Consider the following 18,321-nt stretch of genomic DNA (forward strand, 5'->3'; position numbering starts at 1 on the left):
TAAGGCCCAAATGAGGTCTTTTTAAAAGGCTTTTTAATGTCACTTATGACAATGAAGTCCTCACCAGCATCAGGCCCCAACCCTGCAGATTGACTTTCCTTTCCAACTTCTCAGTTGCTTTCAGTGATCCCCTTTATCTGTACTTCCTGGCTTCAAAATTGAAAGCTTGAAATCTTCTTTGTCTCTTCTACTTCCTTATGATATTGAGCTAGAAGGGGCTCAGAGATCATCTAGTCTATCTCCCTCATTTTACTGATGAGAAGACTTCTCTTTTTTTAACTATACTCTATATTCCTATGTAAGTACATCACTCCCCATTGGAATAAAAGCTCTTTGAGAGTAGAGATCTGGATACATGCCCTAAATATAAAATGTCATCTCATTAAAAAAATGAGATAAGCAAGGGAGAAATCAGCTTTCAGAACTGTGGATGGGGAAGAGTTCATGGCTAACCAAGTGATAGAGAGGATCACAGAAAATAAAATGGAGCAAAGTGATTATATACAATTTTAAAGTGTTCTAAAAAATAAATCTAATGCAGTAAAAAGCAGAAGAGAAATATGTAACTAGGAAAAGACTTAGAAAAAAGTTTCTCTGATGAAGTTCTCATATCCTAGATATATATGGAACTTATTGAAATTCATAAGACTAAGAGCCATTCCCAAATAGAGAAATTGTCAAAGAAATGAACAGGCAGTTTTCAAAGGAGGCTATCAACAAGCATATATTTAAAATGTTTCAAATCACTAATAACCAGAGAACTACAAACTGAAGCAACTTCTACTTCATACCTACCAGATTGGCAATGACAAAAGAGAAAAGTGACAAATTTTGGAAGGGCTGTAGGAAAACAGGTACCCTGTATACTCTTGGAGCAACTGAATTGGTTCATCTATTCTCACAAGCAATTTGGAACTAAGCCCAGAACATCAACAAATTATGCATACCTTTTGATCCAGCTTTGCCACTATATACTAAAGAAATTAAAGAGAAACAGGATAGATATTTTAAATGTACAGCACTTTTTTTTGCAGTAGCCAAAAAATATAGATTAAGAGAATGCCCTCCTATGAGAAATGACTAAACAAATTGTGCCATATTCTTGTGCCATAAGAAATGACAAAATTGAAAATCTCAGTCAAATGGACAATTTCAGAGAAAACTAGGAAGACATTTATGGATTGATGCAGGGAGAAGTGAGGAAAACTAGAAAAAATTATATAGTGATAACATTTTACAGAAAAAAACAGAGACTTTTGAACTCTGATCACACAAGTCTAAAAAAATAAAGATGAAGCCTTCCATTCACTTCCATTATCACAGAAGTGATAAACTTAAAATGCAGACATATTTTTGGACCTGGCTTCCACAGCCATTTGTTTTGCCAGATAATATATATATGGTTTCAAGTATTTGTCTTTCAGGCCTCTTTAAAAATGTATTTAACTGGGAGGGGTGGTAATAGGTTCATTATTTTTAAAAATATGTCTATAACCTGAAAAATAAGAAAAAGAAGCTATTTTTAATCCTAACAGTATTTTATTATTTTCCAGTTACATGTAAAGATAGTTTTCAACATTGTTTTCATGAGACTTTCAGTTCCAAATTTTTCTTCCTCCCTCTCTTCCCTCCCCCCCCAAGACAGAAAGCAATCTGATATAGGTTATATATGTACAATCACATTAAACATATTTCTGCATTAGTCATGTTGTAAAAGAAGAATCAGAGCCCAAGGGAAAAACCTCAAAAATAAAAACAAAAGTTGAAACAAAGAGCTATTTAAAAAAAAAAAGGATTGGGTGAGTTGGCAGGCTCTAATACTAAATGAGAGTTCCAAAAAATGGGAATAACTCAAGCAAAAATGGGCATCATCATATAAGGGGGAATCCATTGTCAGGGAGTCGAGTACACAAGCTGTATGTATATATGTAATAACAAACTGAGTTTCCATAAACAAGTACTGCCTGGAGTAAACATAGCCTGGGAATCAATAGAAATGGTTCTTCTTCTAGCTTTTGGGGGGCCCTCAGTTTCCTCATATGTAGAATGGAGGAGTTGGACTAAGCAGGCTTGCAGGAAACAAATATTTATTGAGGACCTACTGTTCACCAAGCACTTTTCTTAGGCTGAAGATACAAATACAAGCAGAAAAGAAGGTTGTCTCTGCCCCTCAGGAGCTCCTATTCTAATGAAGGAAGACAGAACATTAAAAAAAAAAAACTTAAAATGGGAGGAGGAGGAGAAGATGCCCATACACAGACTCAGTGCTCAGAGAGAGTCCAAAACATAGGTACAAGAGGAATCATACATAGCCAGACTGGTCCTGTCTCCAAAATGGCAGTCCAAAAAGGAACTCCTCAATAGGAACAGGGGCTGGCATGGAGGAGAGATGCTCCAGAGTGAGAAGGCAGATGAGTCATTGTGGCAAAATTTAAAGAGAGTCAGAATTACACCCAGGAGGGAGAATGAGTAGGGACTGCTACATCATTTGAAGTTCTATTCCCAATATATAGCACAATGCTTGGCAAAGAATTGACACTTAGGAAGTCCAGTTGAGTGACTGCCCAAAGTCACACAGGCAGTAAGTGACAGAGGTAACATTTGAACCCAGTTTCACCTATTGCACAGGGATGTTGTGAGAACCAAATGAAATAATATTTGTAAAACTCTTAACAGAGTGCTGAGCACATACATAGGTACTTGTAAATTCTTATTCCCTCCCTTCAACTCAAAATCCAGTGTTTTTTCTACTGTATCACTATGTCTATTCTGACACCATCAGCATACAAGACCTGCCAATTGCACATCCAAGATCTCATTTTCTGTTCCCACCACAATTCAGGCTGCCATTACATCCCACTGGCTTTATTTTGCTTTTCAGGTTTGTATACCTTGCTTCCCAGGCCACATGGACAAGGTATTTTATTGCTTTAGAATCTCAGTTTCCTCATCTGTAAAATAAGTCCAAAAATATTTGCATGCCTTACTTCAGAGGGCTATCATGAATAAATCATTTTGTACCCCAAATTACAATAGAGCTATCATTTTAGTCACAAAAAATACTAACACCTATCCAGCATAATTTTTTAAATTATTAAAGCATCTTATTATTTTCTAGTTACATGTAGGGAGAGTTTTCAACATTTATTTTTTTAAGATTTCTAGTTTCAAATATTTCTCCCTCCCTCCCCTCCCTTCCCCCCTCCCCAAGACAGCAAGTAATTATCCAGCATATTTTTAAAATGCCTTCTCTGGTTTTTGTTCTCCCTTACTTATGTTCCCAACTTCATTGCCTCTCTATAGTATCTATACTGGAGGATGAACGTCAAAGCAGAACCCATCTGTAATGTAATAATCAGCAGGTTGTTATCACTATTATAAATAATTTAAATGTCCTTCCACCTACCCGGGTAAGTAAGTGTGAGATCTATTTTATAGATGGAGAAACTGAAAAACACAAACATAGTACTACTAGAATTATCAGTCTGGGAAGTTAAGGCTGCTGTCATGGTATCAAAGAATCTCAGAGTTGGCAGAAATTTAGAGATCTACTCCCAACGTCACATAGCTATTAAATGGCTGGGGGACAATTCATAATCAGAATCCTAACCTAAATCCTAGGTCTCCATCCATTGTGCCAAATTTCACCTATTGCCCATCTTCCCTCTGCTTACAAATAAAATGAAAATCATAGTCAGTGACCACCTAATCTGTCTCAAACCTGAAAAAGAATCTCTATATCAGTACCAGTCACTAGGGCTACAAAGGTAGAAATGAAACTGTCCAGGCCCTCAAGGAGAATGCATTCTATCAGGAAGATAAGAGAGGGGAGGCAAGAATAAAGAAACAAGAAATGTTCTCTCTAGAGGTACCCTATTTCACTTTTGGACAACTATTTAGAAGGGTTTGTTTTTTCTTCAATCAAGCCTATATTTTCCATTTAGTCTTACTTCCACCTATCACACCTATTTCTGCTCACTGGGGTCAAACAGAGCAAGTTTAATTCTAATATTTTATGCCATGTCTTCACCATCCTTGAACTCACCTATCATGTCTTCCTTGAGTCTTCTGTTCTCCTGGAAAACATCCTAGTTTCTTCAATCAATCCTTGTTAATATGATCTCTAGTTCTCTCACCATTCTTTTTATTCTCTTCTAGGTATTCTTGAAATTCTCGATTGTCTTGCTGTTATTACTAAAATGGGGTCCCCAGAACCAAACACAATGCTCCAGAAACAATCAGGTTACAGTACCAGGGAATCATCACCTCTCTAATAATGGACATTGTATCTAAAAAACATCCAAAGTTGTTCTATACTCTAGTAACTTTCCAACTTATTGGCTCCTTTTATATTAGACACCCCTGGAATAACTTGTCCAGTGCTGAACAGTGATTCTAAAAAGAAAATAATCTTCTTGTAAAAAAGAATAATTTCCTCTCCAATGTGCCCATTTTTTTTATTTTGGATTTCTATATACTGAGTATTCACAAAATAGAGTACACCAGTATAAGCCCTTGACTCATGGTGACAAGTGGAAGGTAGATATAAATATCTAAAAGCAGATTTTAAGATAGGCACATTGAGATAAACAAAAGTCTTATCCCTAGGCAATTACTTATCAGAGATTATTCTAAGGGAAAAATCTATTGACAGCTGACATGATATTGAAAGGTACTAGTAAATACAGAAACAATTATAGAGAATAAAGATACTCTGGGTTCACAGAAAACAACTAGGACCAATAGATATAAAGTCCCATTCAACAGATTTTAATTCATAGAAAGAAGAACCACAATACACAACTGCAACTCATTTTCTATATCACCATATGGTTTACAAATTGATGTCCTCACAACAACTCTATGAAATGGGTCATGCAAGTATTACACATATGTGTGAAGGAGCTATGAATCTATTCAAGGAACTCTGTCCATTAGCATAGATCAAAATGCCCCTATGATTTATTAACTATAGCCAAAGGAATTGTCTCTTTATATGTAACTGGAAAATAAAGCCAAAGGAATTGTCTCAAGCACATAAGAGTTAAATTACTTGCTTAATATCATAATCTGTATCAAAAGTGGGATTCTAACTTAGGTGTCTTAATGCAATGTCCAGCATTCATAATGCTATAGGTATTATTATCACTATTTTATAGATGAAATAATAGAAGCTTAGTAAGTTAAATTACTTGCCTGAGTTTGCTCAATAAGGAAGAGGCAAACCAAGCCTTCAGACACCAAGTTCAATGCTCTTTCTCTATCCCAAACTGAATCTCAACATGAAGAAAGGTGGAGAGAAAAAAAAAGAGAGAAAAAGAGAGAGAAAAGAGAAAAGGGAAAGAAGGGCCAGCTACTTCTTTCTCCTCCAAGCAAGGTAAACTATTAGTCTCCAATCCTCTCAAGCCCTAGAATTGTTCTTTTTTTCTTCACTGGAGGACAGCTTCATCTAATCAAGGTTTTTCAGCACTTACAAATTGGACAGCACCAGGATGTCTTATTCCTCCAAGCTTCCTGTGCCCTGGACACAAATTAATAAATTCTATTCAATTCAGCACATATTTATTAAGTATTTGATACATGAAAATTATAATGTATAAAATGAAATTTTTGAAAGGTCATAAAGTGTGATCACCAAAAAAAAGCACCTCTAAAAATTATGTTCCCTTTATACATCCATGATAGACTTATTTTTATTGACATGCAACCTCTCATTCTATTCTTTTAATCTGAATTAAGATCAATATCTTTTCTTTTAAAAGCACCCTTTCTTTAAAAAACAGTAGAAAACCAGATAAAAATAAAATAATGAATAATATAAAGTTTTGTTTAGAACTATAAAGTTAAAAAAAAAATTTCTCCTAACAGGATCTGAAAATCATCAGAATGCTTAAGGCAATCACAGAACTCTCTTTGAAAATATTCTCAAAGGCATGCATGCAAATTAGACACCGTTCCCTAGGCCATTGGCCTATCTTACTAGATTGGTAATTTGTGTTTAATTTCCCTTGTCTAATAATTTGCCTTTACTAATTATTACTTAACACTTTGAAATAATTTATAAACATTTGTTGGAATGTATGTTAACCTGAAACTATTAGTTGTGTACAATAAACATTATATTCAAGATGGGGGGCGGATTATGGAAGGATAACTCTCTATTTATTGGTGTGGGATTTATATGTGTGAGTATAAAATTATAAAATCTCAAAATTGACCAGTATTTTCATAATTTGAATGATCAGTCTCCAGAAATTTTTAGTAGGATACAGATTGATGTGGAAGACCTCTGAGGTATTTTATTATTTTGAGATTCTGTGATTAATTGGATTATGGATATAGAGGTCATTTTGTTTTATTTCATTGGATAGATGAGAAAACAGGAGAAATCAACTAACTTACTTAAAGTAACAATGAATTAACTTATAGTGGGAGGATTTGAATTCAGGTCCTCTCACTCCAAAATGTATTTGGAGTGAAAGGACCCTTTACCCTCATTTCTTCAGTCATTTAGTGCAAAACCCATATGAATTCTTGCTAAATTTCTCCCAAACCATCATCAGGTCTATACTTGAACACCTCCAATGTCTAGAGGTATATTACATAAGATGGTCCCATGTGTTTTAATATTTCTAATTTTATAAAGTATTTTCTTTATATTGAATAAAAGTCCAGTTCTTTTTAACATACATCTATTGTGACTAGTCACATAATTGCTATTTGGGGAGAAGAACAACATTAACCTAATCTCTTTTCCACCTGAATAGTCATTAGATTTTCAAGACAGAAATTATGTCCTCATAAGAACCATAATTTTCCATGTCCCTATCTCTACTCCAAAATCCATCCCATATAACAAATAGTATTTTTTTTTGTAAGAAAGAAAAAGAAAATGAGGGAAAACAGCACAACCAATCTATACATTGAAAAAGTTTGAAAATATGTACAATATGAAACACCTGTAGGCCTCCCAACTTTCATTAATAGCTGGGTTGGGGAGTATCTTCTCATGTCTCTTAATTGGAGTTGTCATTAATCTTTAAAACTTTGCTACATTCATTTTGGTGTGTGGTTGTTTTTTCCTTGACATCGTTATAGTCTTCAGGTCAAGGAACTTTAAACAGATAGCACTGTGCTAGGGAAGTACAAAGTATAAATAAGAGAAAATCATCTTCCTCACTGAGTTTTCATTGGGTCTAAAATTCGAGAAATAAGTAGGGATCTTGTGTAGCCACGAGTAAATCACTTAATCTTCCTGTTTTCTTATCTGTAAAAATGAACATAACAATAGCTGCAGGCCCTACCTCACAGGGTGGTTGGTGAACCTCAAGTGAGTTGATGTCCATAATGAGTTGTACTTTGCAAACTTGAAAATGTTACTTAAGACACACGTGATAAATGCACTGAAGACGTGTAAAACAAAGAGCAGGTAGTATTCATGTTACTACTTGAGGTGGTCCCTTCGTCTGAATTCTGCTTTTACAATGAGACTTTTAATGGGAAATGGAACATTTGTGATTTTTAGTAATTGAGAAAAGTGAACTTGTCTATTTCTGGTCATGCGTATTGAAGCTTTTTCGTTTTTTAAAGAGTACAAGAAAGAGGCGTATGCCAGCATTTTCCATAGAAAAGGAAGAGTTAATTATTCTACAGGAAAGAAAGTAGGGACAGGCACTAAGACCATTGCTGCTGAGTGATGATTGATGGCTCAGTAACTAAAGACATTAGAATGTCACATTCAAAGTGTCAATATTCAGAGGACTGAACATCTCTGATACTCTAGCAACTTGAATAAAACATTTCGGCTCTGGAGAAGTAAAGATGAAACCTCTCCATAAACCTCTAAGTCAAATTGTCTTGAGAATGAAAAGCACCTGGAGTGGGTCAGTTATTAGCTGAAAACTTCCCCGGTAACTGCGCCACCTTTTGATCTGGTTTTCCTGTGGGGATTTCACATTGACGTTGTAAGCCCCAAAGGGAAAACATTTAGGAGAGTGAATAAACATAAATCAACACTTTCAAAATCAAGTAAGCGCCGAAACCTGTGCAAAGTTGAATTCTGTAAACTGCCAGGTTCAGCACCAGCCACATCACAGACACCAGCAACGCCCCCCCCCCCATTCCCCACCTCCAGGCAAGACTAAACCCTCATTTGTTCAGGGTTACAGAATAATTGATAACCTGTCTAGAACTCTCCGGAGAGTGTTAGGAATCCCACTCTCTTTAGCTAAGTATAAAGCCAAATCTCCATCATTTAGAAATCAACAGCAGTCATTCAGCTATCCTACCCTTAGAGTATTCCGTGCATTAGAGGTCCCTCTCCACCTGCCCAGTCACCTCCGGGCCACTATCCTTTTGAACATTGCAAATCGCCCAACATAAATGAAGTTCCCTCTGGCCCTGGCTCCTCTCTTATACAAAGAGAAAGACTCCAGTGCATTCCGCTCTGAGCTATAAAGGAATTGTTCGTTGAGTCCCCGAGGTGGTAGGTAGCATGCATGGACTGTAGATTATTAACCCATGTCCTACCTTGCATCCAAACATCAACGACAACGTGTTGTTGGTGCAGGCAACTTTGCAGTGGCAAATCATTGGTGTGAAACAGTCAGGGTTCTTAACAATAGGGGACATTCCTTCAGGGCCGCAGCACTGACAGGTTACTGTGGGGCGACAACAAGACGCTCCCACAGCACATGGACTGGCGGCATATGCCGCTCAGCAGCTCTCTGCTTTTTTCCTGCTGGTCAGAGGAAGCTTGCTGGAACCGCTCCCTATGTCCCACTCCATCCCTCCTCGGCTCTGCTGGGCGCTGCTCTGCTCTCCACTCCTCGCCTCTCCTGGGTGGCGAGGGATGAATCAAAGATGCAGCATTGAGCCAAGGACCTCCGTCCGCGTTTTCCTGACACTGGGAAATTAGTTTGGGATTTTTCCCCCACTCTGGGAAGGAGATTGGCTTAAAAAAAATGTTGAAATTGGAGGAGGCAAAAAAAAAAAAAAAGGAGGAAGAGAGGTGGGTAGGGTTAAAAGTAGGTGGGGCCGTATTAGCATGTAAAAGGATGTGACCGCCCACTCTCCACGATCACAGAAGAGTGTCATGCGAGCTGAAGTGGGCTGAAATTATTCCATCGGAAGAAAAATACTGCAGCTCCTGATTTGGTAAAAAGCCAGTGTCTTGCTGCAATCCATAGTCATGGAGGGGAGGGGAGAAGAAAGCAGAGGAGAGAAGGCAGGGAGGGGGGCCAGTGGGGCGGGAAGCTACTTCTCTAAGGAGACTGAATCCTCTCTATGTCGACAATCCAAAGAGGATTCCCTGGCCTGGGGGACTGGGGGGGGGGGGACACAAAATCAATTGAGTCACTGCCCCGGAGGAGCTTTGACCTTTAAACGCGGTCGGGGAGATGGATCTCAGCAGGAAGCCGAAAGCCAACTGTACTACATACGGAAAGATGAAAATCGCAGGCGCTAGAGTTTGCCTCAGGAGAAAACCTGGTTACAAGTAACATTTATCCAAGCCTCTCCAGCCCCGCGGGATCATTCTCCAGGCACGCATTTACAAACAGACAGCCTGATGGATCGCAGTCAGCTGCGAATGAGTCTATAAAGTTGATTGGGAAAGGTGCCAGTGGGGAGCTGAGATTGTGGGGCAGAAGCGCTGCTTCCTAGGTACAGTATCTCCCCTCAGCGGCGGCTGGACACTCGGGGCTCCCATTCGGGCTTTGGAGCTCATGGCAGCAGGTTGGGGGCCTTTGGAAACTCCGAAGAAGGAAGGGTTTTGTTTTGGGGGTTTGGGTTTTTTGTTGTTGTGTTTTTGTTTTTCTGGGATGGTGCCTAAGGGGTTGTATCTGGAGACTAACAACCAAGCCTAGGGCTGTAATTCCAAGTATGAATGGAATGAAATGTACAGTGGTCAATATATTCCCTTCTCCCAATCCCTAGTTAGCAGTGATTTTTGTTTAGGATAGTTGTTGCAAACTGAAAAAAATGAATATATATATATATATATATATATGCACATGAAAATAAATGTATGTATACCTGCATAAGCAAGTATATATGGGTATGTATACAAGGTGTTAAGTAATAAAAAAAAAAAGTCTGAGGAATGAAGTTTGGAGACTAAGGCACCATATGAATTGTAAAACCCAATCCATCACAACCTTTTTATTCCCACATCAATCACTCCCTCCTACTTATGTCCCACCACAATTAATATCTGGCATTTCTGATGTCCTGCCCACATGATAATGAACTCCTAGAAAAAAGACATTTTCCTTTCCTGACACAGCAATGAGCAGATTCTTTTTCTCGTGGGGGAGTTCCCACTATAACGCAGGTATAGTGTGAGGCCTGTCCTAACCACCAAATAAAGGTGGAAAGCAGGGCTCCTATCTATCAAGGATTTTCATCCTAAAAGCTGACAGTATTAGCCAGGGGAGATTTTTTTTTAATTAGGAGATAGGTTTTGGTTGACGTGAATCTAGTCATTGAAAACTGTAACTTAACGGTTTTCTGATTTAAAAAGAAAAAGAAAAAAAAAACTAAGGGAACTTTAGGTCCACTTTGCCTGTTTTATCTAGTAGTTTAAATTTACAATTACCAGATGTAACCCTCTAAGAGCTCCCACGTACAAAGTAACTGCAACTTCACAAGCTTTCCAAAGGGGCAATATGTGCAAGATTTCCTTAATTCACTTAGGCTATAAATGTAGATTTCACACTCCCATGAAAGTATTATGAGCTATCCATGGTGCTGTTTGAAGAGGCTGTGACAAGCTTTCCCAAAGTATCCAGGTTTTTTTCTGACCTGTCATTTCAGGCCAGTATCAAAAGTTGCCACTTCTCAAGTGATTTCCCTAATTTACCATTTACATTGGTTGGTATTTGCTGTGGCCTGGGGACCTAAAATGAAAGTATCTCCCTATTTTATCAGCTTGTCCTCCCTCCCAGTGTAACTTGAATTGGCCTGACAAAAGTTATATTTCTGTTTGCATTTTTATTTACCGTTTATGTTTTCTTTCAAGTATCGCCTTTCCTGACCAAGCATTGGTGTAAATTTAGAAGGAAAAAAGTGTGGTTTCCATGACAATGCATTCCATAGCTACAGCTAGCAACCACTATCATTAAAAAATGAATCACACAGTTACCTTAAGATATGAATACAACGAATTATTAGTCTGAAAGGCATTCATTTGGCATGGGGGTGTATCACAATATTTTTAGTTGGGGACATTACCAGGGAATGCCAAAAGATGATGTATGCATTTTAATACTCAAAATAACCATAGCAATAAGACATTTTGATGATTGGTAAAATTCATGGTTCTCAATAATCAACTCCTTTTCAAAATTTTAGAGTGGATCCTGCACCATGGGATTTTTTTTGTCCATACCAACACTCCTAAGCTGATAAACAAATGCACATATCAGACCTTGGATTATACTGTACATAAAAATTCATGAAAATTATCTATTTTTATTTTGGTCAGAAAGGTGAGGAAGAAGGGGGTATGATAATTATTTACTTTTCTTTAGCTAATACTGAAATTTGTTCACCTAACAATTTTGTCTTTATGTAAAGTATCAGTAAATCACAGAACCTTAAAAGTTTGAAAGAAACTTCAAAGTAGCTTAGTACAGACAGTCCTTTGCCTTATTACAAGGCCATAAAGCTTGTTTGTACAACCTAGCCTTTGTTCTGGAGCCAAGCATCCAAAGATTCTGAAAGCTGTTAGTAACTCATTCTAAAAAAGAAAAAAACTAAAGATGACAATATGTTACATTTCTCTAGTGCTATTTATTTTTATTTTTCAAAATGTTTTCTACATTTATAATCTCATATTTGAGAGATCTTTTGAATTGATGCATAGAAAGCCAACTCCAAAGTAAAAATCATTTGTGTTCAAAGCGTCTCTGGACAGGTCACCTAACCTCTCAATGGCCACCTCCCCAGACAGGTCTCTAAGACTAGATGGTGCAAATGCACATTAGTAGAAGGAGATTTCTCAGGGTGAGCTTCATACAATTGAATCACAGAACCTCACTAAACTCTCTCTGTCTCTGTCTCTGTCTCTCTCTGTCTCTCTGTCTCTCTGTCTCTGTCTCTGTCTCTGTCTCTGTCTCTCTGTCTCTCTCTGTCTCTCTGTCTCTCTCTCTGTCTCTCTCTGTCTCTCTCTCTGTCTCTCTCTGTCTCTCTCTGTCTCTCTCTGTCTCTCTCTGTCTCTCTCTCTCCTAATGACTAACAATACCTTCAGGAAGTCCTCTCCTAATGCTAACTTGTACATCTTAGGTGGTAATTGAAGCTTCTTTTTTTGGTCATAGGATCATAAATTTAAAGCTGAAAGAGGTTTAGAAATCATCTCTCTCAAACTTTTAAGATGAGGAAATAGCTGACATTTGAAGGGACTTGTTCAAATATTTAAAAAATAGGTAGTAGTGTCAGGATTTGAACTCAGACCCTCTTATTCCAAATATAGCAATCCCTAAACTATACTATTTGTCCTCAGTAGAAATAAAAGCAAATATTATAGAGAATTGGAGATCAAAGTGAGCCTAACAGATGATCTCTAAGTCCTTTATTTTACAGGTGAAGAAACAGAGGCCCAGGGTTTTGAAATGATTTACCCAATTTTGCACAATCAGTAAATGGGCAGAATAAAGTAGAATAGGATTTTAGATTCAAAAGGAGCCTCACCAGCCAACTAGTTCAACTTGTACTACAAAAGAATTTTGCTCAGCTCCTGAAAGTACAAACTATTTTAAAATGTGCCATGCCATGCTGCCTCTCAATTCATCTGATGTCCACTCATATGTACATCAGAGGACAGTATCTTCTATATATTAATACCTTATTTCCCCTTCCTCCAACTTCAAATTTCTCCAAAAGCAAAAGTCAAGAAATAAAAATTAATTTCTTTTCACAAAGGCTTGTCTCCAGTGAGGGAGACTAAGAAATCAGGGTGATGCCATGACTTGCACTGAATTGGATTTAAGTGAGAGAAGTATGTGCAAGGTCACCAACCTCACTCTCTCCTCCAGAGTCATCTGGGTCTAGCGGCAAGATATACATCAGGATGACAGAAGATGGCCCTAGATGTCTAAAGAAAATGAGGTTAAGTGACTTGTCAGGGTCACACAGCTAGTAAGTGTCTGAGGTGAGATTTAAACTCAGGCCCTCCTGACTCCAGGGCCAGTGCTTTATTCACTGTGCCACCTAGCTGCCCCATTTCACATCCTAGTGCACCAAGGAACTTACATCCATTATATGACAATGAGCAACAGCAAAAGTACAAGGAAGTCCTTCAATCTGTCTTTATGCCCTACTTGCCCATCTGGGAAATGAAAACCAACTGGTCATTGGGGCAAGTATGGTGAAAGTATACCAAATAAGAGATTGTTCTAGACAGAAGCATATTTTAGGAATGCCATGATGGAAACCTGTTTTATTTTAAACTGATGTTATCTGGCTGCTCTAAGCTCCTCCTTGACAAATCAATTTCACTTAATAGTTATATTACATGTTATTAGCACCACAGCTGTGCTTTCTTTCTTTTCTTTCTTTTTTTTTCAGGGCAATGAGGGTTAAGTGACTTGCCCAGGGTCACAAAGGGAGTAAGTGTCAAGTGTCTGAGGCTGGATTTGAACTCAGGTACTCCTGAATCCAGGGCTGGTGCTTTATCCACTGCGGCACCTGGCTGCCCCTCCCCTATCATTTTTACTGAATTTTGAATAATCCTAAAGAATTTATAATACTTTGATGCTTCTGTGGATCTCTGATTTTATCATTTGTACACTCCCCTTATTGGTACCAATTTAAATCCAAAGCCTGTTAAACTTCATGGGACCAGTGCTATATAGGAACAAAGCTAAATTCTGAGATTACTCTTCCCAGAGACCTAGGTGATGTAAGTGAAAGTATAACCCCAAGATGTTTGGATAAAATGTTTATACATTTATTCTTACTTTATCTTTGAAGTAAATATGTCTTTGTAAAAGAAAAAATAAACAACAGAACCAGTTCAAAAATCACCTTCTGAATCAGTCATTGACTTCCCTAATCTGCCTTTGTCTTCTCAAGACTTTTTGCCTTCAATTGTACTAGCCTCTAGGAAAACACCATTTATGCTAGTAAAGTCTTCAGTGCCTTACCTAAGATATCATCATCTTTAGTAATATTTTCTACACTGCTTACAGAACTATCACTTGTACCCATGTGAATCACCAGAAGTGAATACTAGTCATCACATTTAAGCAGTCTTGGGTGGTTGTCAAATTATATTTCTGGATGAATGCCCTGAGGAAAAAGAAAACAGGCCTCTTTGCTGTTAATGTCAGGAATGGTTAATGTAATTGTTACTTTGATTGTTCATGTTACCTTATAGTAACAACGGAGACATCTGTATTACTTTAAGTGTTAATTGTTTTACATATATTATTGGGACAGGCTTTAATTTTCATCATTGAAATAAAGCTTACTTATATTTAACTGCTCCCAGACACAAAAACCAACTTCATAACATGAATATTCTCTTGGTGATACCCCATAGCTGTCAATCATACAATTTCCAAAGTATCAAAATAATAATAATGATAATAGTGATGATGATAACCAGCAATTGTATAACATTTATGAGTTATAAGATGAACCTTTATAGAATTTTCAAATTTAAAAAAAAATTACTTTATTATTTCACTTCATCCATACAACAACCCTGGGAGGAATGTTTGATTATTATCTCCATTTTATACATGAGGAAACTGAAGTCCAGAGAAGTTGAGTGACTTGTCCAGGGTCACATAGCTAGTTATTGTCCGAGAAAGGACACCATGAGGTTTTTTAGATTCCAAGTTCAAAATTCTATTCCTGATATAACTGACTGTAAAAGTAAACCAAAGGCAAATGGAAAAAATGTGATATGTTGGAAAGAGCACTGCATTTGTAGCTAGTTGGCCAGGGACCAAATTCTGCCTCTTCTACTTAATGCCTATGTGACCTTTGGACTTCAGTTTCTTATCTATCAAATAAAAGTGCTAGACTAGATTATTTCTGAGTTCACTTCCATTCTAAATCTAAAATTCTGTGAAGTGGATATAGCTTATTAACAAGGTCAGTTTGTGGGAAAGAACTGGTATGAGCAATATCGTCTAGAAGATAAATGGTGATAAAATTGGGTGATCTGGCAAAGTGAAGGCAAAGTTTAAGAGGTGGACAGATTGAGCATTGTTCTCTTACCTGTAGAATATAAAAAGACCTGGAGGAAGTTTTCCAGTATATTAAGTTAATATGCTAAGGAAGGTGTATGTGAGCAACACAACAAGAGTCACTCAGGAAGAGAAGGAATACGTAAGTTGAGATCTGGACCACTGGAGCAAGAATACAAATCAATGAGATTACATATTACATTTAAATATATATTGCATTTGTACATTTAAGTACAAATACACTGCTTAAGAAGGTAGGAAAATGTACAATATATTTTCAAATCTTTTTTTCCAATTAAAAAGATCAGAATTGTAAAAGTTTAATACCTGAAGGAGATAAACTCAGATATCTTAAAGATTCCCTTATGTAAAACACTTCATTGAGTAATGATGTTGGATAAATTACATGTCAATGGATTATGCATCAAACAAGTCCCAGAAAGAATCACTATTTTTAAAATAGATTTTTATTGATGCCTTTGCTTTTACATTGCCTGGATTTCCAATTGTATCTATCCCCTTTTGTCCTTTCAGAGAGTCATACCTTAAAACACACCTTCTTGAACTGTGGGTCAAGTAAATGAATGTGGGGGTCACAAAAAATTCAACTGTAAATGTTTGATTTCTATACCTATTTTATGTACCTATATACCTGAAGTTCTGTAAAATTCTCTCAGGTGAAAAGGGGTCATGAGTGGAAAAGGTTCAAGAAGCCCTGACTTAAAACATAATTTTGAGAACCACAATATTAAATCAATAAATCCACATTTACATGTATTACAACCCTACTGTGTGTTTGGAAGTAAGGAAAGAAAGATACAAATAAAACAGTCCATGCTTTCATGGAGCTTATATTCTATCAGGAAAAACAACATGTACAATTATAAAGAGAACTAAAATATGTATGAAGCATATATAAGATAATTGAATTGGGGGAAGATTCATGAGCAGCTGGGCATCATAAAATACCTCAAATAGAATATGCTAACTTGAGGTGAAGTTTGAACAAAGCTAGAGTTTTAATTCCCTTACTCAAGCAATATATGTGTCTGTATATATTTATATACATGTTTATGCATTTGTATATGTAGATGTATAAGTATATGCATGTGCATATGCTCATTCATGTGAATGTTAATGTGTCTATGTCTATGTCTATGTCTATGTCTATGTCTATGTCTATGTCTATGTCTATGTCTATGTCTATGTCTATATCTGTCTATGTCTATGTCTGTATCCTAGAAACACACCTCCTATTCAGATGTAAAATCTTTGAAGGCAAGGACTGTGGCTTTATTACTTTTCTTCTTTGTTTCCTCATTGCTAACCACAATGTTGGTACCATACTTCAATACCCCAGGTAACTGGACTCTCCTTTCACTACTACAGATGAAAACCTATCTATACCATAGGCAAGGGTTCTTAAGCTGGATTCTGAAAACTTGGTTTTGTTGTTAATTTTTAATATCTTAGTGACTATATTTTAATAAAATTCATTTCCTTTGGAATCCCATGTATCTTATTTATACATAAAAAAAATTACTCTTGGGAGTCCATAGGTGTCATCAGAATGGCAAAGGAACCTGGGACACAAGAGTGTTTTAGAAGCCCTGTCATAATAGATGTTTTTGTTGGAATCTGGATGAAAATTTTTCCCCCTGAAATCAACCACCTATTAAGTAGGCAACCAGAGTCACAGAACTTTGGAGTTAGATGGTACCTTCAAGTTTATCTGGTCATTCCAACTTGTATCCAAAATAGAATCCTCTCTGCAATATACCCAAAAAGTGATCATCTAGCCTTTGCTAAAAGGCCTCCTAGCCAGATGATTAATCTTTAAAATAGTAATTAGCAATTTTCTTTGACATCAGGTCTAGATTTGCCTCTTTGTAAGTTAGACTACTGCTGTTTCTCTGTCCTCTGGAGACAAGGAAAACAAGCCAACTCCCCCCTCCCCTTTTTTTGGCAGTCTTATAAATACTTGAATTCAACTATCCCATGAACTTCTATATCTTCTCTTCTCCACTTTAATCCCCCCCCAGCTCGTTTCCTCTGAACTCCTGCTTACATAACAGATACAGCCCATTACTAGACTCATGTTTGAAATCATTCATGTTGGAGAGGACCTTTTGAAACACTGATATAGCCTTTGAAAGACCAGGGAACCTTCTGTCCCAAGATAAAGAATAAGTGAAGGGGCAGCTAGGTGGCGCTGTGGATAGAGCACCGGCCCTGGAGTCAGGAATACCTGAGTTCAAATCTGGCCTCAGACACTTAACACTTACTAGCTGTGTGACTCTAGGCAAGTCACTTAACACCAATTGCCTCACGAAAAAAAAAAAGAATAAGTGAAAAGTTTCATTGAGAACTAACCTGAAATCTAGCAACATTACCCAAAACTCAGGATTGAAATGTGATTATAACAATAAGCTGATAAAAAATAACATAAAACAAAATTAAATTAAAAATGAATATACAAAGGAAAACAAACTTGACCATAGATAACTACTTTGGTGTAAAAGTAGATCTGGGTCATATTCAGAGTAAGATAATTTAAAAAATAAATAAATAAATAAATAATAATAATAATAAACACTTTTATCCCAAAGAATAATATCAAATGGTCACAAGCCCAAAGGATTCTCAAAAGAACTTAAAAAGTAAATAAAAATTAAATAACAAAGATTAAGGGAAAATAGTTCAAAAAAGAATAAAAGCAATCTAAGAAAATTATGAAAAGAAGATTAACCAAAAACAAATTTAAAAGAAGAAAGTTAACCAATTGGAAAAAGAGGTCCAAAATCTTAAGGAAGAAAATAACTCCTTGAAAACTAGAATGGGGCAAGAAGAAGCAAATGATGTTATAAGAAACCAAGAAATAATAAAATTAGGAAAAAAAGAGAATCTGAAATACCTTAGAAAAACAATTGATGTAGAGAATAGATTAAGGATAGACAACATAAAAATTGTTAGACTACCTGAATATTCTGATGAAAGTACTTTTCTCTTTTCCTTTCTTTTCTTTTCTTTTCTTTTCTTTTCTTTCCTTCCTTCCTTCCATCCTTCCTTCCTTCCTTCCTTCCTTCCTTCCTTCCTTCCTTCCTTCCTTCCTTCCTTCCTTCCT

The 18,321-nt window shown here is 36.7% G+C and overlaps 1 protein-coding gene across 7 annotated transcripts in view; it reads right to left on the reverse strand.

Moving 5' to 3' along the window:
• The window catches only part of DLG2 (discs large MAGUK scaffold protein 2), a 2,692,860-nt gene that overhangs the window by 1,604,605 nt on the left and 1,069,934 nt on the right, over positions 1–18,321 (reverse strand). For 2 of the 7 annotated variants that reach the window (XM_043992738.1, XM_043992736.1), the window contains exon 1: positions 8,530–9,038. The exons of the other annotated variants lie outside the window; for them this stretch is intronic. In XM_043992738.1, coding sequence (XP_043848673.1) covers positions 8,530–8,631 — 102 coding nt within the window. In that variant the 5' untranslated portion in view covers positions 8,632–9,038. Of the gene's footprint in view, positions 1–8,529; positions 9,039–18,321 lie in introns of those variants that run through there. 7 annotated transcript variants of the gene reach the window in all.

The sequence above is a fragment of the Dromiciops gliroides genome, chromosome 3 (assembly GCF_019393635.1).
Source record: "Dromiciops gliroides isolate mDroGli1 chromosome 3, mDroGli1.pri, whole genome shotgun sequence".
NCBI classification, from domain to species: domain Eukaryota; kingdom Metazoa; phylum Chordata; class Mammalia; order Microbiotheria; family Microbiotheriidae; genus Dromiciops; species Dromiciops gliroides.